Below are 24,405 nucleotides of genomic sequence, written 5' to 3'. Positions count from 1 at the left end.
AGTGGAGCAGTCAGGATTGACAGAGTAAGAAAAACAACTTTTGCTTCAACAGAGATGCCAATTGATGATCTGGAGCAAAACAGTGGGACTTCAGGTCACAAACTGAAATATCTGCAACCTAAAAACCAGCTCAGAAAACCTATGGATGATTTCCACATTGCCCAGTAACAGCAACAAGGAATAGGACAAGGAGCCACCAGACAAAACCCAGGTTATCTGGCATCCCATCACAGTCTTGGATCACAACCATCCCAGGGATGAGGGAATGCAGGCCACTCCTGTTCTGAGTAACTCAGTTGAGAGCCTGGACTGAGGGTGATCTCCCTGAACATCATTAATTGTGATCCTGCTCTCTGAGATAAGGGGAGCCTGTCTCTCTCAAGGCAGCTGTCAGCAGTGCTCAGAAGTATTGCAAGATCCAGTGAATGAAAGTACAGAAATATAACTCTAGTTCTGCCATCATCTGTCACCTGCTTTCCTGCTGTTCCTATTTTGTTGCCAATTTACTTCATTATTCTACAGTTATTCCACAGAATATTTAAATTTTCTAGTCCTGATGACTGAAACCAAACAATTCAAATCAAAACAATTTGAAGTTTGAATCATTGCTTTCTCAGTTTCACCAACTCCTTTTAACACATCAATCCTCAACTGATCCAAATCAACTTCACCAAATTTGTGTCTTTCTTCACCCCCACAGGGAGCTCAGGCATGAGGACCAGACAACTCTTTAGTGCTTGGCTTAGAGATTGTGCCTCAAACTTCAGCTCCAACACTCTTTTCAGCTGTTAGCAGAGTAGCAAACTGTGGACTCACCCTTTGTGAAACACTTCAAATTTAATTCCTTTGGAGCGGATCGCGCGCCGGAAGCCCCGGTGGTTGCGGTTGATGTTCAGCTTGAACAGCTGGTTGTACTCTGTGAGGGAAACCAAGGACAAGGGAAGAGAGCTGGGAGTCAAAGGGGTGCAGTGCTCTATTCCATGCACCTACTCAGAGCTCTTCTATCTCTGTTTGGCCCATGTGTGAGACACTTCACAGGCACAGAACTCCCCCTCAGGAGGATCTTTCAGTCAGTCACAGGGGTGTGTCCCTGTGCCACAGTGAATGTCACCCTCATCTCACAGGGACAGAAACCAAACCAAACCAAACCACTGTGAACTGACAGCAAGGTACTGGAGAGCTAGAACTAGAGAGTTTAGGTCTTGCAGCAAGTAAACAGTGTTTATGGTTAAGAAAAAGGATACAAAATATTAAAGAAAAAGCAGAGTAAGGCTGGAATGACTGGGAAGGGATATTTTGGATAATGTCATTAATATTGGTTTAATTCATGACATAATAGCTACCACCAGTATTGGGATGAGGGGGCAGAAATTGCCAACACAGCTGGACTTAACACCCAACAAACCCTTCCATAAGAAAGAAGAAAAAAGGTGGTGGGAGGATCTCTGGCCTGATTCACAGTCTGACACCAGCCTGTACTGTCCAGGGATTCCCAAGGTGCAACATTTGTCCTGCTGTTCCAGAAAAAAAGGACTCACCTGGACAATTGTTATTGTTAATTACAGATGTTTTACTCTTTTGAGGTTGTTCCTATCAAAAAAAGAAGACAGAAGTTACATAAAACTGTCAGGTATTGTTTGAAAACAGACTAGTGACCATTTTTTATTGCCAGCTCTATTTTATGCCTACACAAGAAATGTAAGGTTTGAGGGGTTATCTAAAGAAGAAGAGTCATGGTATATTCACAACTAAAATACTTGGATTTCACTATGGTAACAAGGATAATACTGGAGAAAGAATAAGCCAAAACATTACATTAAATATGAGAGCCATAGATAAGCTACACAGTCACAGTCAATTCAATCCAATCATCATAAAGTTACTGACTGGGGCTGTTAAACTCCATGACAAAGTGTGCACCTTCCACGACACAGTAATTCTGTTCCTCCTGCATTAGCTGGAATAATAAGCTACACAAGGAATTCATCATAAATCATTCAGGGAATTGCCCTACTATTATTTTCCCTGACAATCAATCTGCCACCAAAATGAATTAACTTTTAACCTAAAGTGAAGTACAAACTAAATCTCTGGGGAATGAACAAGGACAATGTGGCCTAATTATTGCAGCTACTTTGCAAAGCTGATTTCAGCTATAAAGGAGAAAGGTGGTATTTTTATTTAACTACTGGCTAAGGAGTAGAGATCTGTTTTTTCTTTGAACAAAGGAAAACAGATTTAAAGGAACTGTGCTGATTTTTACCCATTCCCCAGAAAATTACTCATACAGACCAGTTCTGGTTTCAGCCACCCTGAGTTACTCCTTCATTAAGGCCTTGTGTCACTCAAACCTAAACACAAACCTGGTCTGACCATCACCAATTTTCCACAGGTAACTGAATTAATTTTAGTGGAATTACTGCAAAATTTATTGGGAGGTAAAAACCTAGGCTGTGCACTCTCCCAGGGCTAAGCATTAGTCCTGCAAGAGCAAGGTCTGGTTTTGCCCTACACAGAGAGCAGTAAAGCCCCAGGACTTCTACTGACAGTAAGAGACCAGTCAGTCCCTCCTCAGAAACCCTTCCAGCTCTAAGGTTTGAGTATTTTTCAGACCAGAGACTGCTTTTAAAGGTGAGAGGAACAGGATGACATGGGGGAATTCCAAGGAAAGAAGTCATACATATGTGTATAGATATTTTTATATACATACACATACATACATGCACATACACACCAGTGCTAATTAGTAAGAGTGAGAAGCTTGCATGGCCCAAGTCCTTTCTCCAGGTATATATATATTTGTTAATTAAATCACCATTTATTTGATGACACAGATTAACCCTTTCAATCCATTTCTACAATTGTAGGAGAGACTCAAATGCAATGCCTTCAAAAGCTTGGTTTTTTAATGGAAGAGGGCTTAGGGAGACCACGTCTAAGGTGGCCCTTAGCAACAACTTTGTGTGCCCTGGTGTTTGGTGTGTTTGTCAAAGAAATGAATTTTGACACATTTTGCCAACATTGGAAAGAGCCTGATTGTGCCTTCAGGGGGGAGAGGTGGGCATGGCTTAGCACTGACACAAAACCTGCAAACATCACCCTGCCAAAGGCAAGGTGTGGAGAGCGAGGGAAAGGTGCAAAGCTCAAACCTGCAGCCAACATGCTCAGCAGTTCTGCTTCTCAAAAAAAGAAATCAGCTTTAAAAGCAGATCCAGGCAGGATGTCTAGAAGTGTTCTCCCTTTCCCTCACAAGCTCATGCAGTGGCAGGGGGGACAGACTGAGGGGCAGAAGAGCCACAACACACTCACCGCACTCGGGTACTGAAATTCAAACTTCACAAACGCATCCAAATCTCTTGGTGACACACCTGGGTGAGACAACAACCAGCCAATCCAAACAGCCAGTACAGACATTGTCATTGCATCTGTCATGTTGAGCAGGATTCTCAAGAGCACCCAACTGTTCTACAGTAGGGCTCACGACCTGCCTCTTGACAACTGAAAAACCCATCCATCAAACCAAAATCCATGGAAAGTTGGCATCCAACTGGGTTTTTTAATGTTGTTAGTCCTAAAACAGTCTAGCACACATGGTTTACAAGCTCCCAGGAGCAAGGGGTTAAAAGCAGTAACACTGGCAGGAGCAAACCCCATCTACTGATACACCAAAGTGGTGCAACTCGTAGGTAGGCACTCCTAACAAAATAGGAGGTAAAAATGAAACCTTAACTATGAGCCAGTTATGAGTGAACCCAGGAAAATTTAAAGCTCTTCTCTCTTTCCAGATGGAACCCAGATTCTCTTTATTCACCTGTCTGCATTTTTAAAAACACTGTTTAAAGATTTTGGGGAGGCATAAGCCCAAAACATGGTTACTTCATTTTAATGAGTGCTGGCTCCTAAAGTGGTCTTCAAGACAGAGAAATTTCATTCCCCATTACTTTCCTTACCTACTTAGAGGAAAAAGCCCACATGCCCTTTTGAGTACACACCTGGTGGGGCTGGTAGGTTTATCCCCCTGACAATAAGAAGGTGCATTTCTGTGCTGTTGAGATCAGAAAATATCCTGTGAAAAGAGAAAGGCAAAATAAGCACATTCATCCCACTGTCAGCTGATCCACTGCCAGACAAGGATGCCATGGCTGTTTGTCAGAGCTTTTTCAGAAGGGCACTCCTACAGAGACATCTCCACAAAATACAGCAGAGCAAGGGAGAGCACAAACAGGGCTAAAAATATCTCTGAGGCCAGGAACAAAGCCCAGGAGGCAACAGGACTGAGGGCAAAACACAGAGGAAGGAAGAATGGCTGAAGAAACAGAATACAAGAGGGGAAGCTGGAGGCATTCTGAAAACAAAGGAATCAGCAAAAGAAGTTAGAAAAACAACTTATTTGTATTTAAGTTTTTGAGAGTATCCTTTCAGGAATACTGAGCCTAATCCTGGAAGCCACCCAAGTTTGCTGAAGTCCATAATTCCCTAAACAAGGGTAAAAGACCAGGAAAGTCATTCCAGCCTGTCTGAGATATCTTTTTGTTTTTCCACACCTTATCATTTTAAAGGTTCTTTCCTCAAAGTGATGGCTTGGAGGATCCATTCCTTGTGCTCGTGCAAGCTGTAGGATCTCCATATCCTTTTTACAACCTTGTGCCAGTTTCTCAAACCTATAGAAAAAGGCAAAAAAACCCAGTAAAAAACCCACAGAAATCAAACAGAGCACAGAGTAACCCTCAGCCAGAGCTAAGAGCAATGTGGAGATGCAGGAAGCACAGTCCCAATCACACAAGGATAAACTTTCAACTCAAACCCCAACATATTCAGGGGTCAGGAGGACTCAAACCTGAAATAATCCCTTTGGGGGATGACTGAAAGCAGGCACTGGCTCTTACCGAGTTGTTTCTGCTACGTTTCCCAGATGCATGAACTGCTTGGAATACTGCAAACACCTCTGTCAACACAAACAAAACCAAACACCTTCACTCAGTGATCCTCACACACACATTCATGACTGGCACAGTTCTGAGGGTGATGACAACCTATTTTAATAAAAACCAGGCATTTTCCTGAGTCACTCAAGAACATTGACCATCCCATTCCTCAAGTCCAAAGCACAGCATTTGTTTGAGCTGTTCTCCCTATTACTTTTTAATCACCTGATTTGTAAATTTGAGCCTAGTCTTAATATTCAGGTACTATTTTCAAACTTGAGTGCTCATATTTAACAGTGATATTTTGCTAGTCTCAAGCCTCCAAGCACACCCTCTTGGCTTCAACTAGACACAGAATCCAACTCTGAAAATTCTCCGTTTTAGGATATGCAATATCATAAGTATTTTAAAATTAAAAAAAAAAAAAATACCCCACTGGAACAATGATGGGATTATAATATTAATAAACCCCTGAGAAATGTACAAAAGAAACTCTGAAACATTTGTAAAAAATATTAAATGGTCACCTCATGTTGGTCCTTCAGCAATTTTACAAGCTGTGCATAAACTTCATCTGCTTTCTGAGACAGCCTGACATCTTCATGGTGTACAAAGATAAAATCACCCTCATCATCTGTAGGAGGTGATGGCAGCTGCAACACAAGAACACCACATTTCAGAGCCCTAATAGAGAAAAGTAAGCACTTAGATGTCCAAGAATATGAAACAAAGTAGAATATTAAGAGTCCTACTAACCTTGGAAATATCAACAGTTTTGCCAGATTTTGCCTGTTCAATCTTTAGGTCAAGGCCCTTGGCTGTTCTGAGATACGTCTTCGCCTGTTCCAGGTTGTTTTCCCTCTTTGCTTTGATGGCTGCCTTCAGGTATTGCTTCTTCCTGCTCTCTAGAAATTCCAGCTGTTCCCTAACTGAAAAACAGTTGTACAGAAACACTCACTCATCTGACACTGCCAGAGCCCCTGACACAGGTTTTACCACGTTCAGTTTACAGCCAGGAAAAGATGAGTGAAAGTACAGATGTCAAATCAGGACATTTCCTTACTCACTCAACTGCTTCTCGGGCACTTTCAATTTCAAGCACTAAAAAAAGAAATGAGTTTCCTTCTGGAACAGCATCCTTCATCAAAAAAATCCTCACAGCACTTCACAAGTGTCCCAAAAGTTATTACAGCCCTTAATTTGCAGGCCTGAGACAGACTCCAGCACAGCTGACTGGTCCAAAGGAGAAGCTGAATCCAAACTTTCAGCTCTCCCTGTTAACTTCTAAGAAACAGCAAATATTATGAGCATCCTCTGGAGTAATTTCCTTCCTGTCCCCTGATGTGTCAGAAAAGAACCCCAATGAACCAATGTGCAGGCCCACTCAGACACATCACCTCTGCTTCTTTGTAATCCCTTGTTCTCTTAGCTTCTTATTAATGCTTGAGTCTCTTCTTTCCTTGCTGACACAGTAAGGACAACCACACCAGTAAGACTGCTTTACATTGTACCAGGTTAGTGCATCAGTCAGCCAGGCAGCTCTACTTCATCCTGACAACTACCCAGGGCAGAAGGGAAGGAGGATGGGATGACAGTCAAGGCATCAGTGAGAGCCTGAGCACTGCCTGGCTGTGCCCAAACCACACTGTGAGGTGCTGGCTGTCCCTTACGATCTGTACAATTCATCTTGTACACACACTGCTCAGTGCCCTTAGCAAAGGAAGAGCAGAGATTGATGAAGCCCTGTCTGCACTGCCAGCCTGAGATCCTTGGGTGAAGCACCAGGCAGAGAACTCTGGTGTAGGGAGCTCCACTAGATCAATGATTAATTCACAGAGGCAACCCATCCCCTTTAATGAGAGTATATGGAGAGTTCAGCTGTGAGCAGAGTTAAACATTATGAATCGATACACTTGTTACATCAAAATTAATTAAAAACCTAATCAGCCTTATAATTATACATGCTGTCTCTGTGAAATAAAGCTGCATGGCTGGTTTGGATCTGCCCTCCAGCACACACATATTGAGGCTCCTGTCAGAGGGAAATCTATGACACACATTCACAGGCTCACACCTAAATTATAATGATAAAATCTTCACCAACTTGCATGTGGTGCACTGGGAATGGTGATCCCTTCACTTACCAGCTGGAGGGAGATGATCCATTGACTCTGCCTTGTCCAAGGGGGAGGGTGATGCAGCTCTTTTCAGGTGCTCAGGAGAGCTCTCCTGAGCTGCAGCAGATGGAACTGGAGTTGGCTTAACAACCTGAGTTGGCTTCTTGGCAACTGGGACTTGGGGCAGAGGCTCATTCTAGCAAAACAAAAAGAATTGCAAAATAAATGCATAAAATCTATTCCAGGGTTGAGGACACCATCTCAAGCATCAACAACCATGGTTACAATTGTATCAGCCTCTGGGTATCCCTTTTAGGGGAGCATTGCATTCCAGACAGCAAATTTTAACTTCTGGAGGTTTATGAGCCATGCCAGGTCAGCAGGCAGCTGACCTATGCAAGCCATGGATGGAATAAAAGGAACATTCAACAAGGCACTGATTTTTAAAGAAGCAGAGACATGCAGAAACGAAATCATCGAGGAATTTTCTCCATTAAAAGCTACTCCAGTTGAAAGAACAATCAATCAGCAACCAAATCCAGAGAGAGACAGAAATCAAACCAAAGTCTAAATGCTGGTGCAGCCTGACAAAAAGCAGTAAGTGTTGAACATCCTGGGAAAGAACAAACATAGGAAGCTACTGGGATGCAGGATAAAAGTACAGATTTAAATACTGTAGAACAATGTAAAGGAGTGGTGAGGATCTCAAGTGCTCCCTTTGAAAATAAAATCTACATACAAGACAGCTATGAAAGAGCCAAAGCCTGCACTCAAAGACTCTGTAGGAACTGACTGTAATAACATCTCATCTGTCTCCCCTACTCCATAAAGGAAACTGAAATTACTACTGAGATCCTGCACTCCTCAGACTTTTGGGAAATATATTTCACCTCAGTACCCTCACCTGGAAATCCAATGGCCTCATCTCTGCATGCCACAAGAGATGGCAACTGAACTTTTACACATCCTACCAGGCAGCACTAACCTCCTCCTCCTCTTCATCATTCTCCTCCATGTTTGCCAGCTTGCTGGCATTCTCCAGGACAGCAGCGATTGTGCTGCCACCATCTGTTGATGCAACACCAGGAAGAGGGGGAAATCCTGTGGAGGAAAGGAACACAAGGGAGAGCTGCATAAGCCCCATGGCATGTCTTCCATATTACTTGTTTACTATAAAGCTGTTTCTATGCAAATATCTATTATTTAATGTATTTTAGAATTCAGTCTAACTAGATTGAGGAAAAGGCGAAAAAGCCTTTCTAGGTTAAGTCTGAATGGTGGGCTGAAGATCAGATCTCTCAGATGCCCAGCCTAAGTGGATGATAATGAAATGATGCAGTAACTGAACAGGTTACCAAGCTGCCAAGCAACCTCACAACCTAAAGACTTCAGTGGTAGGGATGCCCTCAGAACCAGCACAGAATTTAGTCTTATTTTTTCTCCTCTCACTGCTGCCTGATTTTAGCAGGCACACAGTCCAGCAGAATATCAGTGCTACCCCCAGAGTAATAAACAATCCACTGCTGACAGCTGGGTTGCCACACACACAGCCTCTGCTGAAAAGATACTGCAATGCAGAGGTAGCAAACTAAGGCAGAATCAGAGGAGTTAAATGAGAAGTGTATGAAGAATAATGCTCTCCATTCTTTTGTTATCCTTTTAAGGATAGGAGGAAGGCTTGATGATGAAGATAGAACTGCCATTGCCACATGACCAGTTTAGTGTCAGCTTCAGAGAACAGAGACCCAGAGCCACTACTATAAAATGTCTGTATATAAACTTGCTATGTATTAAATTACTTCTCTCATTTAATACATAGCAATATTCTTGCTGCCAGTCTCATGAGCAGGGCTAAGAAACAGTGACTAAACTGTTTCTAAATCCAGAGGTGGCTGCTAGAGTATAAGTTCAAGGTACTCAGGCAGGCAGAACAGAGAATCCTGTGCTGCTGCCCCATGTGACATTTGATCCATTGCTTCAGCAGCATTTCTGTTTCCAGGGAGTCCAAGGTTGGGACTCATCACCAGGCAGATGCCATGAAGGGCACTGCCACCCAGGATAATTCACTGGTGGTTTCAGTGACTGCCTGGTAATTGTCTTCAATGTAAATCATGTGGCCTCTAAAGGATGGCTGAAAAACACACAGCTGATATGCAAGGACACTGAGCAGCTCTCTGTATTTCCAGAGGTATAAATATGGAATACCTCACTCTTACACAAACTGGTATTTACCAAGAAAGAGATCATGTTCTGGAAAAAGGGATGCTAAACTGCCTTTCAGGGACAGCTTCAAAGCAGTAAACTTTCAAAACCACACATGACCTGACAGAGCTGGCAGTGCCTACTCCACTACCACTGTAGTGCTTGCCATTGCCACTTCTGACAGTGACAAAACCACCACAAGGTCCATCTCTCCTCTAACTTAAAAAATCCAGGCACTGCTTTGCAGTGCTGAGTGTATCCTTCAGAGGAACACATCAGGCCCAAGATAAAAGGAAAGAAGTTTCCTAGGGGAGAAACCATATCATGCAAATGAGAGGCAGAGCATCACAGATGACCTTGCCCAAACTTTTCCAGACACAGCACTCGGTGTTCTGAAGAAGATAAACAGGGGACTGTGTCTCAAGAAACAGGTTCAGCTGCTGCCTCTGCCACTGTCTCTGTGTGACCACAAGCATCATTTACTTCATTTCTGCAGATTTACCAGCCAGGAGAGCTGCAATACTGATTTGATGTTACAAGGTGTTGTAAGGAGATATTCATTAGATATCAAGTTCTGAGACTCCTGATACAAATTAGCAGAATGGAGGACATAGGGAAATTTTCTTCACTTTTAAAATTGTCTTTCCAGCAAAACTAAGAAGCCAATACCCAAATTTAGTCTTTCTCTAGGAGGGCTGATACAAAGGATAGACAAATAACATTTTTAGCACTTGCCCATGGTGAAGTTATTGAACTTTACAAATAGTGGCAGTTTTAAGTTCCCATACTGTCAAACAGGTCATCAGTATGCAGGAATATTCACTAGGGTCAGTGTTTGGGCGCATATTAATAAAAAATTTCACAATACCATCGGACAGCAAGGTCAGCTACTCACTGAGGAAACATTGGGGAGCTGTTCCACAGGATGAGCAGGCAATACCTGCACAGACCTTTCAGAGCCTAGCAGGTGTAAAAAAATTTTGGGGATTAGGATGTTTTACATCCACACTTACCAGGAGGAACAGGTAGCTCAGAAAAATTCACTTTTCTCCCTGCCTTATGGGCTCTTATGGCATCCTGGTATTGCTGCAATCAAAGGCACCAAGTAAGACATAAAATAGAGCTGACTGTGAATTAGTAATCATCTGTATTTAACCAGCATAAACACTGTACAAGACTCAGTATTTTACTACAATATGTGCATTGTCTCTATTTCTTCCTCCGAATGCTTTCCAGCTTCCCCACTGGACCTCTTTTCAACCAGACAGACAATGCACAAATTATTCCAGCCTTGAAAAAGTCTTCAGCAAGAGAATTGATTCAAATGGCTTTGCTGGATGCAAAGAGCCACACTTTAGTTTTACCTTGGCTATCCTGTCGTGCATCCTGCTCTTGCGATCGTCCCCGCTGGCTTTAGCCTGAGCTGCTGCTGCCCTGTACTTCTCCAGCCGCTGCTGCAACGCCTCCAGCACTGTCTTGGGCTGCTGCAGGGCCTCTGCAAACCACACAGAATTAAATGCCACATCATAAAGATCATAGAACACACAGGCTGCCTTTCTCCTCCCCTTCCTCACCTCTGTCAGAGAACATCACTGGAATGTTTAGCTATGAACACTGCTGTTATAAAGAGTTTATTAACTTTTACTTCCATCACTGATCCAGAACAAAAGTAGATTGGATCAGCAGCAAACAATAATCAAGAACATTAGCCAGGTTTACTCAATCCTGCTGCAGTTCAGTGAGAGAGGTCAGACCTTAACGTGCCTCCCAGCTGTGCTGTTTCCACGACTTACTAGAGAAATGCAGAAGTCCTACCTGCAGCTTCTGGGGTCTGAGGTTCAGGGCTTGCAAGATCCTGGGCACTTCCCACCCGAGGGGGTACTTTTTGTTTGGATGCATCTTGTACACCTCCTAAGCTTTCAAGATCTGCAAAGCCGGGAAAGCAGGAAGCTTCACAGCATGTTCCACACACAGCAATTACTGCTGCATGTCACTCAAAGTCTTCCTGGAAGATTTTTGGCTTTCCAAACCAAAACTGAGATGAAATTGAGATCTCCAGTATCTCCATGGCTAGCTAAGTCTAAGGTTCCCATTATCCACAGTACATGCTTTACAAGAGAAAATCTCAAATGCTGATTTAATTTTGGTTAGGGCTGCTTCAGGGGGAAAAAAAAAAAAAAAGTAAAAGTAGTTCAAGTATTCTAAGAATTCTCTCCCCAAAATATCACTTGGTATCTTGGCAGATGGAAAGAGTGAACAAGTCTGCTAATTGACTAAAATATTTGTAACAAAAGATGTGCTGGAAAAGGGAAGAAACTCCTATCATGTATTCAGAAGCTCCAGTTTCTGGCATTGTATAACAGAAAACTACAAGACTATTCACTGCAAAAATCTTGCACTTTATAAGGCAAGGTTATGCCCTGGGTGAAGCTCCTCTGCAATGCCATTTAGTGATCAGTATCTTGAGTCATGAATCTCATTATTTACTGAAATAATCTCTCATTTAATGTCTTAGAATAAAATAACCTACTAAAGTAAGTTGCTTAAAACACTGGGCTGGACAGGCCAAATACTGCATCTACTTTAAAAACCCACCAAATTCTCTTACCAGGACTGAGATATCTTTAGCATTGATAACTTACTTTAAAAATTAGACTTTAATGCACTGCAAACTGTTTGTTAATCTAAGCATTATGAGCTTTAGTTGAAACATGTAACACCATCAAATATTACAGTAAATTTTAAGAATGTGCCATTATCCTTCTTTCCCTTCCACTAATACTGGCTGCTATTTACACTTATAAAACCTGGAATATCAGACATCAATACTTGTTTGAACTTGTAATTCACAGAGAGTAACTGCAATGTAAGTAATGATAGCTCATTTCTCTTCATTGGTCTTGATTAGACTGTGAACATGCAGTGAGCCTCAGTCCTAAACTAGCTCCAGTTCTTTTAATAGTTGCAATCAAATGCACAATCATTCCATTACAGCATAGAGAGACTTCTGAAAAGTTTTCCTGAAGACAAGCCTTACCCTGAGGAGATGGAGGCATATTCTGGAGGTCTATTGGCTGCCCATTGTCCAAAGCTTCCAACACCACATTAAATTTCTAATACAGAAAAAACAAAACAGAAGATTTATTCTGGTTTGTCCAAGGCTTGACAGCTGCCACAAAACATTTAATGCATGTGGGTACAGCACAGGGTATGTTCAGACTTTGGGATTTCTCGAGTGCATACCTTGCCTGCCCTCATGTATTCCTTTGCTTTCTCCAGGTCTCCTTGCTGCTTGGCTTTTAGAGCTGCTAATTTATACTCCTTCTGCCTCATAAGTAGAATTGCTCGTGTGTTGCTGTGCTGGGGATCTGGGAGAATAAGACAATGCTGAGATTGACACAGAGCATGCAAGATTTGCACCCCTTGCTGCATCCATCTATGCAAGCCCACATTCTTCCCCTTTTGCTCTAAATCCCAACAGTCACCTTACAAATATCCTTTTTCCTCCACTCTCCAGAAGTCCTACCTAACGTAACAGTTCCACTTTTCCCAATCTAAAGAAAAAATATTAGGTCTTTCAGTCAGTATCTCAAAACTCTTTAAAGTTTTGAATTCCACATGTCAAATAATGAAGGAGAAACTGAGGCACAGGAGAAATTAATGATACTGATCCAGAGCACAGAAGAGTTCTAAAACAGTAACTGATTGCACTGCCAGAAACTCAGCATTCCATGGACAACTCTGAGACATTCAGCAGGGAAGTTCCAACATAAGCAGTGCTTTGCTACACACAACACAAAATCAGGGCAGAGGCAGCATTAAATTAGGGTTGCAACTGCTCCTCTCAGATCACAGTACCTGTTTCCACAGCAGCATCAGCAGCACGACCTTGCAGAGACTCTGATTCCAGATGTTCCCTCTCCTCAGGAGAAGCCTTCTGCTCATCATTTGCAGCAGACTCAACTTTATTCTCTGGTGAATCTCCTGAATTCTCTACCTCCATTCCCATGGCTTGAGGTACATAAGAATGTTTTCCTGTTGCAACAGGAGGTGGCATTTCTTCCTCACTTATTTTTTTGCCTTTCTTCACTGCAGCCAGCATGGTTTCCAGTGTCTGGCATGGAAGGAACAACAGGGATTTTCATCAAACTTGATACAAGCATAAAATCATTAAAAGACAAATTCATCCCCTTATACATGACAGGCTGTCACACACACCACCACAGACTGCTGCCCTACAGCTTCCTGTTTTTCTGCAAGAACTTCAGTGCTAGTGAAAGGTGTCCAGATACCACAACAACCCAGTGCAAAGGCCTTGTTACCCAAAACAGGAAACTGCAGGTATCTCAGCACCCAGAATTATTGGAGAGCTGATGTGATCCACTCAGCTTTGTCACAGAAAGTCACCAAGGAATCCATTAATATCAACTGTAGGTGGATTTTGTGCATCTTTAAAATATAATAAAATATGCTATTCTGAAATGTCACTGCCTATGTGGATCCAGGTAAGGAAGGGGTCTGCAAACCTATTTAATACAATGAGAAAAGCCATTAAATACTAACAAAGGAAATGGAGTTCAGCTCGCCACCTGTGGTAAGGAGCTCTCACCATCTCTAACTTAGGTTAACTGCTGCTCAGCTTTTTAAAACCCCTCCTCCATTCCCAAATATTACCTTCCTCAGTATTTTTAGTTTTTAAATTTAATCTGAGGTTCAGACAAAAGACCACCATGCACTTCAAGCCAAAACAAAAGTTTTACTTCTTTCATCTTCCAAAGAAACTGAAATGGAAGCACAGAAAGACAACAACAACAAAATCTCACCAGTGCCAGAATCACTGCTATTTTTTTTTTAGCCATGGCATTGTTTGACCTATTGAGTAACAGTGGCAGAGACACTTTGAAATGACTGCATGTGAGACTGGGGTTCAGACCAGTAACCCACAGGCAGCTCCCTCTTCTCCACATAGGGTGACAGACTGAGATTGAAGTTCACAGTTCCAGGAACTACATACAAGAGAGAACTCCACACTATTTGTTGACATGTAATTTTGCTAATTAAGTAGCTGTGAGCTCTCAAGTGAGATCTGGTCTATTATCCTCAGTTACACTACTCAGGCACAGAGAAACTCCCTACCCTGAAGAATGAAGGAAGTGGCACAGTGCACTAAGCTCATTACTGGATGGAATAGCTGGTTTGTCCATCCCTGTGGCTCTCAGAAAGACCAGGTGGTTTTGTGTACATTCCTGTCAGAGCTGGCAGGCAGTGGACACACACACAAACATCTTCCTCGTGCTTTTTCTTCCCCCAGCTTGGCCTCAATAGTTCCCTTGGTACCCCAAACCACCTGGTAGCCAGTGAGCCATTACATCCTGTCCCAGTGCACAGCCCTGAGCTGTACAGCTTTGCTGCTGCCTGAGGTGATGCAGGAGAGCTGCTGAAAGCAACGGGGAGAGAAAGCCGTGCCCAGCAGTAAACAAGCACTGCAGCTCACTGCAAGCACGCCACCTGCCTGGAACCACGAGAGGCTGGAGAAACTGCTCTTTGCTGCGGTTCTTAATTGCCTTAATCAAAAATCCTGCTCTATTCCTTTTCAAGCACAGTCAATACACTTAGGGAAAGGCACCACCTCCCTCTGTCTGACAGAAGTGAGTGGAAGGTTAGCACCTAAGGGAAGGCAGCAGTGATGAACTGCAAGGTGTATGTGCCAGGCAAACTCCTAAACCTTGCTTTAAGGTAACACTGAGCAGGCACCACAGGTCAAATTCATATCCAGGCAGGTGGGTTTAATTCAACACCTACCACAAGCCCTGCCTCCAGCTATCACCTGCCACATGCAACAGAAACAAAGCCGACACACAAAAGGCAGCTGCAGCCACACCTTATCTGCGTGTTTGCTCTATCAGGTGGGTGGTCAGTAACAACAAATGTTTTTAAAGTAACACCAGGCAGCACAAGAAGATTTCACTCCCCTGCCAACAAACTCAGAGAGCTGGGAAGAGCACACTTCAGAGAGCTGACTTTGCCTCACCCTCTCTCACATGCTGCTGATCCCAACTCACCTTCAGGCCTCTCTCGTAGCGCCGTAGCTTGGCGCTCTCCCCCGATTCCTTCGCGTTAGAAATCGCCGTCCTGTAGTCAGCAATTCTCCCCTGCAGTGTCTGCTGCAGCTCACTGGTAACAGCAGGAAGTGAGGAGGTCTCAGAAAAAACAATAAAACAGATCAAGAAAACTTATTTCATCCAGCTAGACGAGTTTTCCCACCGCACTGAAAAACAAACACTCCTCTTCTACACACACACAGGGCTGTGAGTTGAGTGCAGGAAGGAACAGCCCCTGAAACAGAGCAGCGTTTGTGCTGCCCTAACGGTCCCTGCAGCCACCTCGGGGCTCTCTCAAAAGCCTCACTGAGAAGAATGGGTGGAGAGACTTGGGAAACTCTCACTCACAGGGTAATTGGAGCCATGTGGTCGGTGTGTAGGTGAGGAGAACACTAAAGTCTCTCAAACCCCACACAACAGAGGGTGTGAAGAGGTATTTTGGCACAAATCTTGACTTATTCTTTTCTTATTTTTAAACCCTGCTAGTTTGCTCCCTCTTCTGGGCTTCAACCTGGTTTTACAACAAGAGCTCTTTTTCCTCCTCCTACAGCCTGGAATTAGTTCAGTGTCAAAAGCAGCCTAAGTAAAGTCATGAGTAGCTACTTGCAAACTCTCCCCAGCCACAGAGACCCTGCAGATGGCTCCTGATGAAATTACTGCCATTATCTCTATAGAAACCCTCTCAATCCCATTTACTAATGGGCCCAGTGTACAAGGTGCTGGAATCTGTGGCACACAACAGAAACATGCAGTGACAGAATAAAGGATTTGACTGCATGAGGACTGACAAATTTAGCTGAGACAGATAATGCTGCTGGGAAAAAAAATCCAAAACTGTCAGAGATGCTGAGTTATAATATGTCTCACAATTTCAGCACACTGCTCAATACTCTTAGGGAGTAGATATTAACTCTGGAAGTCTGCACTGCAGTCTGCATGCTCCTATGTATAATGAGGGACAAGACATGCTTGACTCCAGTATTTTTCCTCTTTAATTCTATGCTAACATCAGAATTCATCCTTGGAACAAAGCAAGAGCATCACCTGCACCCATACAGCACTGGTTTCCTCAGAGGAAACAGCAATAATGTAGTTTTTTCTTCCTTGGAAGACAAAACCTCCCTAGATTCTTGATAATGACCCTCATACAAGCCACATGACAACAGCGATTCAGCAAAACTGAAAACACAAAGCTCATTCCTACCTGTGATTGCAGTTCAGGTAGTTCATCTTCTGCTTCAGCTGGGGATGGCTCTGTTGCTGTCATGTCATCCTCACAGCTTCCTGTCTCACCTTCTTCCCCCAGAACTTCTTGCAACTCTGCCTAAGGTAAAAATAAGAGCCAACAAAAGGTTTTCCTCAAAATCTTCTTTTTCCTCAAAAAACAAACAAAAAAAAAGTCTGATGTGCCAAAAGCTTTGGATGTATCTTGAACTCAAGTGAAGGGTCTGAAGATCTTCTATTCAAGTCTTTTTAAAATTCAGTTTTGTATTTTATTATTAATTTAAACTGGTTCCAGATACCACTGAAAAGCCACACTGCAGCCCCAGGATCACCACACAAATTTGTGGCTGGAGATCTGAAGCTGGAGAAGTTCAGAGAAGTACTTTTACAAAGATTATGCAAACCTAAAGTTCAAATTTCCAAAAAGCCTCTACTAGCAATGGCAGTCAAAACCACTGCTTAACACTCCTTCCCTAAACCCTGCCAGTTAGATGAGTCACTGAAACAACAAAGACTTTCCTGAGGTGTTCTCCCAGGCCAAGCACTACTTGAAGCAGTAGCAAAATGGCAGCAGACATCACTTCAAGGAGACTGTTCCTGGCTGTCTTTCATCAGCTGACATGGAATGGGATTCCTGCTCTTCCCTCAATTCTCTAAGACCCCCAAACATATAAATGTTAGGAAACTCCTTTACTCTGCTGTGCAGGGGGATGGATCCTGCAAAGACTTGCATCTAATGTTGCTTTTGCAATATTTTAGCTTCTCACTACAAAGTTAACAGACATTTTTGCTGAATGTAGTCCTGTTAAAAAAAAAAATAAAATAAAACTCTGTGCTAACAGTTATTCATACCAACAGGTCTGTATCTTTCTCCAGGTCTTCATCATCTGCATCTTCATCTTCATTCAGGTCCTTCATACACTCTGCAGCCATCTTTTCAATATGATCCATGGGCAGAGGAGCTGTAAAAGGAAATCCCAAGGAGCCATAAACCCTAAGGAACAGTTATGCAGTCACTGGGTACAAATCCTGAAGGAGCTGCTACCAGCTGAAAGGCAGCAGTGACCTCCCCTCTCGTGCCCCCTTTATTGCACAGTGTCAGAGGTAACTGAAAGTGTATTAATAGATAAAGGACAAAGACTGGGAAGTGAGCACCCAGGAAATGCAGGTCTGGTGTTTCTGCTATGACAGTCAAGGCAGGCAATAAGACACTTGCACATTTTCTTCACTGCTGTCTCGTGATGAGGAGATTCAGCCTTTTCCAAATTTTTCTTGGCTCCTTCATTTTGCAATTTTGCTTCTGGTCTTCATCCTGAAAACTCTACTTAACTCCTCATTGCTGAGTTCTCATCTGTGCTTCATCCTGTGCCAGCCACATCTTCCTAAATTATCAACTTCCTCCACATGCTCTCAAAGGTGAGATTGTTTGCCCACAAATCCCAACTGTCCACGTAAATGCTTCTGATACTTCCCTATGCAGACACATGACTGTGACTCACCAGTGGCAGTAAAAGCTGCAGAAAATACAGATCTCAGGACAGAGCTTTATAGTCAATTTAAATGGATCCCACTCACTCCCTGCATTTGCTGAATCAGCTGAAAATTAACCCAGGTACAATATTGTTTCTGTTCAAATAATCTATCTCACCCCACCAGTGCTTCAGTATTCCTATCAAACACATTGCTCCTAAATTTGACCCTCAGCAAACTCAGACTACAGGCCATATCCAAAGGCAACTGGCTGTACAGAAAACAGCAGAGGCAAAATAATCTAATCAAGCTTCCTCAGATGGTTTTTCAGCTCTAATCCCATGCAGCAAGATGAGGCCACAATTTCAAACATGTGAGTGGCTGCCCAGCTGGCACTTATCAGACCGAGCAGGGATCTCTGTGCTTAAGATGTTTCAACAGTGCAGCTTCTGCTGCAGGAGGAGGCCATTGCCCCACACCCAATCAGAGCTCCAGGATGTAATCCAGGAGGGAATTACTGCACCTGGTGCTCAGCCAAGAACCAAGCACATGAGTTGCACTGGATCCCTTTTTTCTGTCTTTTCCCAGACAGGAACTGTTTATCCCCTGTCCTCACTGTAGCTCCTCCTTTCCAGGCAGTGGCCTGCCTGCATCCTGCCCCCACCACTGCCCTGGGCCAGGTCTCAGGAGTCCCCAGTGCCAGCTGCCCATCCTCCATGAGCTTCTAACCCACACACTTCCAATTCCAGCAGGAAAACAGAATAGCTGCACATTACTTTGGAAAATCTCTTCTGAACCACACATTTGTTTAGAACAGTAAATGTTAGGCATAGCAAATATTAATTTTGCACTGTCTGAAGTTTTATTTTCCTCTTATGAATAAAAACACCAAAACAACAAAATAAGTGACATGATGAGGGTGAGAGGAAAGTCAGCTCTTGAAAAGCTGACAACAATTCAAGATTGTTGATTCACCCAGATTCACCCTCAAAACTATCCTGCACGTTTTAGCCAAGAGTAACCTATGTCCAATGGCAGAAGTTGTGCTATTATGCCTATTTGCACAATTATGCTTATTAGCTTTAAGAATTTTCTGAAATTTTGAAATCTGGAGAGTGGAAAATATTTAGAATTTAGTTTCAGATACAAACATGTCCTCTGTCTATCTTCAGCTACCATGTTTATAGAGTTGACTGGCCTAAACATTTCAAAATTCTTCATTTCTCTGCTGCTCTTTGAAGTCCCTTCAAATATTACAGGGAAATTACTGCAGAGCTCCAAATAAGGCTGTAGGTGCACTGTCCCTTCCTCCCTGCACCTGCTCACACACCTGTAGGTCCCATTTCCCTCGTCCCACCTCAACCACTGGCTGCTACCCCAGCTCTCAGACAGGCAGGAAGCAAACCTGGTTCAGCTGAAAACAGGAACACAGGTTTATTTTTGCAAAGGAGTTCCTGAACCAGCTCACCCTGCAGCTCCACAAACACAGACATGCTCAGAGGCAGAGCATGCTCACTGGAGTGTCCCTCACAGCAGCAGCCTTGTTTGATGGTAGATTACAGCAAGCCTGTAAAACACTGCAGAGCTGCATGCAAGCACCACCAGAATAAATTAACAGATATTTAAAAGCACTAAGAATGATAACAGCCCAATCCAGGAGACACCTTAACCTGCATAACACAAGCTATAGGATTCTCCAAGTAATTGCATCAGTATTTGCCTCTGAAAATCGGATGAAATTTTGGTAACAGACTCCAAGTAACTAAAATTATAATATTCATTATGTAAATTCATTCTTCAAACAAAAACAGAAGAACGACCACATGACAAACAACCCACCCTCTACAAGAAACACAATTTCCCTTCTGAAATCATCTAGCGCCTACTACACCTTTTTATGACTTCATATGCTAAAAAAACATGTCTTAATTTAGTCATTAAATGGGCCAGCACCAGAGATCTTTTTCCTTTATCCACAAGATCATCAACAAAAAAAAACTTTAAAACTTTTTTACATTGTTTGTAGGGTAACAAATTAAACCTTTCAAAGGAAAGAGCAGTTGCAAATTCAGGTTCTACCAGTGATAAAAAAACCATTTTAGATAAATTTGAAGATTTTTTAGATAAATAATAATTTAGTTAAATTTATTAAAGGCAAATAAAATTCAGATACTTTAACTTACCTTTCACCTTTGGTTTTGGTTTTCCTTCTTTCACTTTTGCTCCTGTGATAGCAGCAAGCTCTGCCTCAAGATCTCCATCATCCTCACCTTCCTCTGCACCCAGTAGCATCTCTTCAGGATTGAAATCCACAAACAGCCCCAGCTGGAGCCAAGAGAAAATATCAATACAGAATAATAAAATATCCTACAGTTAGAAAAAAGATGACACTCAAAAACATCACACTACATGGATTATTTAGACATTTTCATGCATTCTGAATTATGCTCATTTTTTTTTTACAGCCCACTATCATACCACTTTATTACCACAACCATGCATACCAGGCACCCATAACTGGTATCAATCTTAACAGCCCACAAGAATTCCCTTTAAAACTCTACACAAACAATTTCTTAAAATCAATCCTATTTAATAGTCTGACATAAGAAAGTAGAATAAAGTGTTTGTTTTACTGAGCCTCATGGAGCAGATAGCATCAGGGAAGTTCAGGGCAGTGCCTGCAACAGCTGAGCTAAAAAATATTCACTCATCGTTCACACACAACAGGTCTGACATGTGCACACTGCAGAGACTTCACCCTTATCTCTTGAAGAAGCTACATTTATAAACACAGAACTTCTGTCTTCTTCTTACATCAGTCTGTAAATCCCACAGAAACAAACACAGCCATTAAAACCCAGCAATGTCCACACTGCACTGGAGAAAACCATCGAACTGGCTGGCACAGATCATCAGCTAAGAGACAGCATCTCAGGGAACTGCACTAATAACAGTAATCAGCATATGATAGTAGGGGTTATCACTCTCTTGTGGCAAAACATTCCAAAGCACATCAAAGGAATCTCTACAGTCTTAATCCAAAAGGTATCCTTTTTATCACATTTTATCACATTTTTTGTATTTTTGGTTAAGATACTAACTGCCCCAGAAAAAAACAACAAAAAAAAAGAAGTATTTTAAGTATGCTAAGATATTTTATAAACATGAATGAACAGAATCAGATTCATCCTATGAGGGAGGTGAAGCTTTCCTCAGACTTTTCCAAAGCACAAGCCCTTACTGATCTTCTCATGTCCAAGGAGGTAGCACTTCAGCTTCTCTCCAGCACAGGAAAAAACATCAGCTGTCACTATTCTGAGGGTTAGCAACCTCCTGCTGTCTCGAGGATCTGAAGTGCTGCAAGAAGCTGCCTGTCAGTTTACAAATTAATCTAACAATATTTTTTTGTAACTCAGTAGAAATCGAAGTGCTGGTGGCTACTGCCCTGAAACATTCTGTGCCTCTCTTTGGACCATTTTATAATCCCAAAGGAGAATGTGAAAGATACAGCTGAGAAACACTGGTTCCAAGGACCAGCAACAGCACCCAAAATCAGCAGCAGTTTGTTTCCTAGCCCTGATCCTGCCCTTGACATTCAATAAGGCACTGGGCAGACCAGTCAGCCACCCTCTGCCTTCTCCATCTCCCAGCTGTAAAGCAAAACTAAAGTATTTGCACACTTGGTTAGAACAGAAGGAAGGTGAGGACAAGATTCAAATAGGAAATCCTTATAATGGTGATCTAAGAGAAGTTCTAGGGAACACACACAGACCTTTCATCAGTGTGCAGAAGGGATCAGGAGCACACAGCATCTGCTCATTACCACACTGCAAGTGAAGCAACTGCAGCAACCACACAAGTCAAGAACACAATTCAGTAATTCTAGCTCCAAGTCCCAATCCATTCAATAAGGAATGTTTCCAATGACAGTAGTATTAGAGCAATGTTTAATAAAACAGGAAAAGTAAGTTATAAAAAGCTTGCAGTTGATACACTACACAACAATAAACCATTTTAAATTGAATTAATTTGAAAGCAAACAAGCCATTTGTTTCAAGAAACACTCATCCATGCTGTATGACAGGCTGAATAACTAACTGTATTGAATCAGAAATTAGTAAAATACATCAATCAGATCCTTGATTTACTCTGTCTTTTCAGAGTGAGGTTTCTTTTTCTTCCCTGGAAGGAGGAAGTGTATTTTCACTTTCTGTCTTCTCACCTGCTCAGATGAACTAAGTTATACACTATCTGTCTCCCTGAGAAATGCAAACTTTCACACTGGAGCCATGGTGACATTAGGGATCACTGACTACAGCATTCTGCCTTCAGTATGAGAACACTGGTTCCTAAGAAATCAGCAAAAGAGAACATCTCAGCTACTTTCTCTATTCTAATAACCTGTTACATTCCCGTTTCACATTTCTCTATATTCTTACCAGTTTTTCCACCTGTTACTTGCTCTATTCTACCTTCAAAGGTTTTTGACATTCCATTCTGGTTCTAACATACTCTTTAACTACACTATTTTTCTGTCAGTTTTCTACCCAGAATTTTGGCTTGACTGTATTTCTGATTTAGACACCGTGGCCTGACTTTCTACACCTACCAAATGTGATTAATTATTGTTTCTCTCCACAAGATTTCTGAAACTCCATCCAAAGGTGAGTAAGTATGGAAAAAAACCCAACACACAGACACAGCTAAACTCACTTTTATCTACAAGAAAGGAGCACAGGCTTATCAGTGCATCTGTTACACGAAGAAATGACTATACAAACGGAAATTACAATTATCTGTCTCTTGTTTAGCACCTTAATATTCTCCCATATAGTCCTTTAATTTGTTACCTGATATTCTGTTGTTCTTATTTCTGTTCTCTCAGAGATGTAGGGAAAACCTCCACAGAGTCACTGAAGTTATTATTAAAGCTCAACATAACTGGGCTAAGAAAATACTGTAAGCATGAGTCATGAGGTCTCATGCAAAGATTACAGCATTACAACACTGTGCTTCCCTGCAAGACCTCCACAGTTGCCTATCAGATATTTACTTGAAGAGGAATGCATTACGAAGAAGGAATGAAAACAGGCACCACACAATCCAATTTCCCCCATGATCCTGCAATACTATTAATACATGGGAGACTCTGCAGGAAAACAGCAGCAAGAGGTCTGAAGGAGGCTATCCTGAGAACAGTGGAACAGGAGCTTTCCCTGCCTGTTCTGCAGCCACATCTCCCTGGCCCTTTGCCCTCCTTACCTGCTTTGCAACTGCAGCTCCCTGGCCCTTTGCCTGAGGGCTCTTTTTAGGTCTTCTGCCAAGCATGTTGGTTCATGAATTTCAGAGGGTTGTGTCTCTATAGGACTGAGAGCACACGGAACTTAAAGTCAGTGCCGTGCCTGTGCCAAGGCAAAGCCCGCCGGACGGAGGGGGCGGCGCGACCCCGCAGCTTCCCCGGCTCTCCCTCCCTCCCTCCCTCCCTCCGAGGCTCTCCCACCGTGAGGGCAGCGCCGCGGGATGCGCTCCGCGGGGCCCGGCCCGGCCCGGCCGCGCTCCGCCCGCCCAGCTCGGCTCGGCTCGGCGGGACCCGGCGGGCAAGGCCGGGCTGTGGGCACTCCCCGGGCGGCGCAGGCAGGGGCCGCGGGGGCGATGGGCCGGGAGCCGCGTGGAGAAGCGCGGAGGGGCCGCCCGGACAGAGCCCGGCCCCGGCTCACCTCGGCTCCCGCCCGTGTGGCCGCAGCTCCGCCCGGCGCGGCGCGGGGAGGGCCCGGCCGCCCGCGGCGGCTCCGCGGCTGCGCGGAGGGGCGGGCCCGGCCCGGAGGCACGGCCAGGCCGGGCTCAGTGCCGGCTGTGCCGTGCTCACAGCCCCGGCACCGGGGGTCGTGAGGGCAATCCCTGGTAGTGACCCTGCGGACAGAGGAGTTGGGTGTTTGAATGGCGCAATTCTTGCGGTATTGGTAGACTTCTCCATTCCAACATCGAGCCCGCAAACTGAAGTTCCTTTGAATTATACTGGATTGCAAACTAGAAGTTCCTTTTAATTATGTTAGTAAGGAAAAGTTTAAGCACATTTTAACAATGCCTTTTATGAGTATAAAAGTCACAGAGGAAAATCTACAGAATGCCAAAGACACCATGAGCCTTAAAAAAATCCCCAGCAATACAATTATCTTCTTCACATAATCCATCCCAACTTCATACACTTCAATTAAGAGAGGTCCAGCTACCAGCACATAAAAATACTTCTAAAAAGTAATTTCACGATTATAAGCCGCACCATTTTGAATAAAATTTTGGTCTGAACCCGGAGTGCAGCTTATAATCAGGTGCGGCTTATATATGGACAAAGAACAAAAAGTT

The 24,405-nt window shown here is 43.1% G+C and overlaps 1 protein-coding gene across 2 annotated transcripts in view; it reads right to left on the bottom strand.

Annotated features, from left to right (window-relative positions):
- The window catches only part of CC2D1B (coiled-coil and C2 domain containing 1B), a 28,127-nt gene extending 4,308 nt beyond the window's left edge, over positions 1-23,819 (bottom strand). Inside the window, exons 1-22 of one of the 2 annotated variants that reach the window (XM_033066868.1) lie at positions 23,760-23,819; positions 23,305-23,409; positions 20,223-20,364; positions 17,422-17,531; positions 16,550-16,669; positions 15,307-15,444; positions 13,103-13,358; positions 12,488-12,612; positions 12,282-12,357; positions 11,060-11,170; positions 10,609-10,739; positions 10,258-10,330; positions 8,028-8,143; positions 7,070-7,238; positions 5,682-5,854; positions 5,453-5,578; positions 4,887-4,945; positions 4,545-4,661; positions 3,993-4,066; positions 3,310-3,368; positions 1,539-1,590; positions 817-916 (exon numbers count right to left, since the gene is read on the bottom strand). In XM_033066868.1, coding sequence (XP_032922759.1) covers positions 817-916; positions 1,539-1,590; positions 3,310-3,368; positions 3,993-4,066; positions 4,545-4,661; positions 4,887-4,945; positions 5,453-5,578; positions 5,682-5,854; positions 7,070-7,238; positions 8,028-8,143; positions 10,258-10,330; positions 10,609-10,739; positions 11,060-11,170; positions 12,282-12,357; positions 12,488-12,612; positions 13,103-13,358; positions 15,307-15,444; positions 16,550-16,669; positions 17,422-17,531; positions 20,223-20,364; positions 23,305-23,370 — 2,393 coding nt within the window. In that variant the 5' untranslated portion in view covers positions 23,371-23,409; positions 23,760-23,819. Of the gene's footprint in view, positions 1-816; positions 917-1,538; positions 1,591-3,309; positions 3,369-3,992; positions 4,067-4,544; positions 4,662-4,886; positions 4,946-5,452; positions 5,579-5,681; positions 5,855-7,069; positions 7,239-8,027; positions 8,144-10,257; positions 10,331-10,608; positions 10,740-11,059; positions 11,171-12,281; positions 12,358-12,487; positions 12,613-13,102; positions 13,359-15,306; positions 15,445-16,549; positions 16,670-17,421; positions 17,532-20,222; positions 20,365-23,304; positions 23,410-23,759 lie in introns of those variants that run through there. The other variant, XM_033066869.1, reaches the window with a different exon arrangement.
- Between the last annotated feature and the right edge of the window lie 586 nt (positions 23,820-24,405).

This window comes from Catharus ustulatus, chromosome 9 (genome assembly GCF_009819885.2).
Source record: "Catharus ustulatus isolate bCatUst1 chromosome 9, bCatUst1.pri.v2, whole genome shotgun sequence".
NCBI lineage: Eukaryota > Metazoa > Chordata > Aves > Passeriformes > Turdidae > Catharus > Catharus ustulatus.
This window is presented reverse-complemented; position numbering and strand designations above follow the sequence as displayed.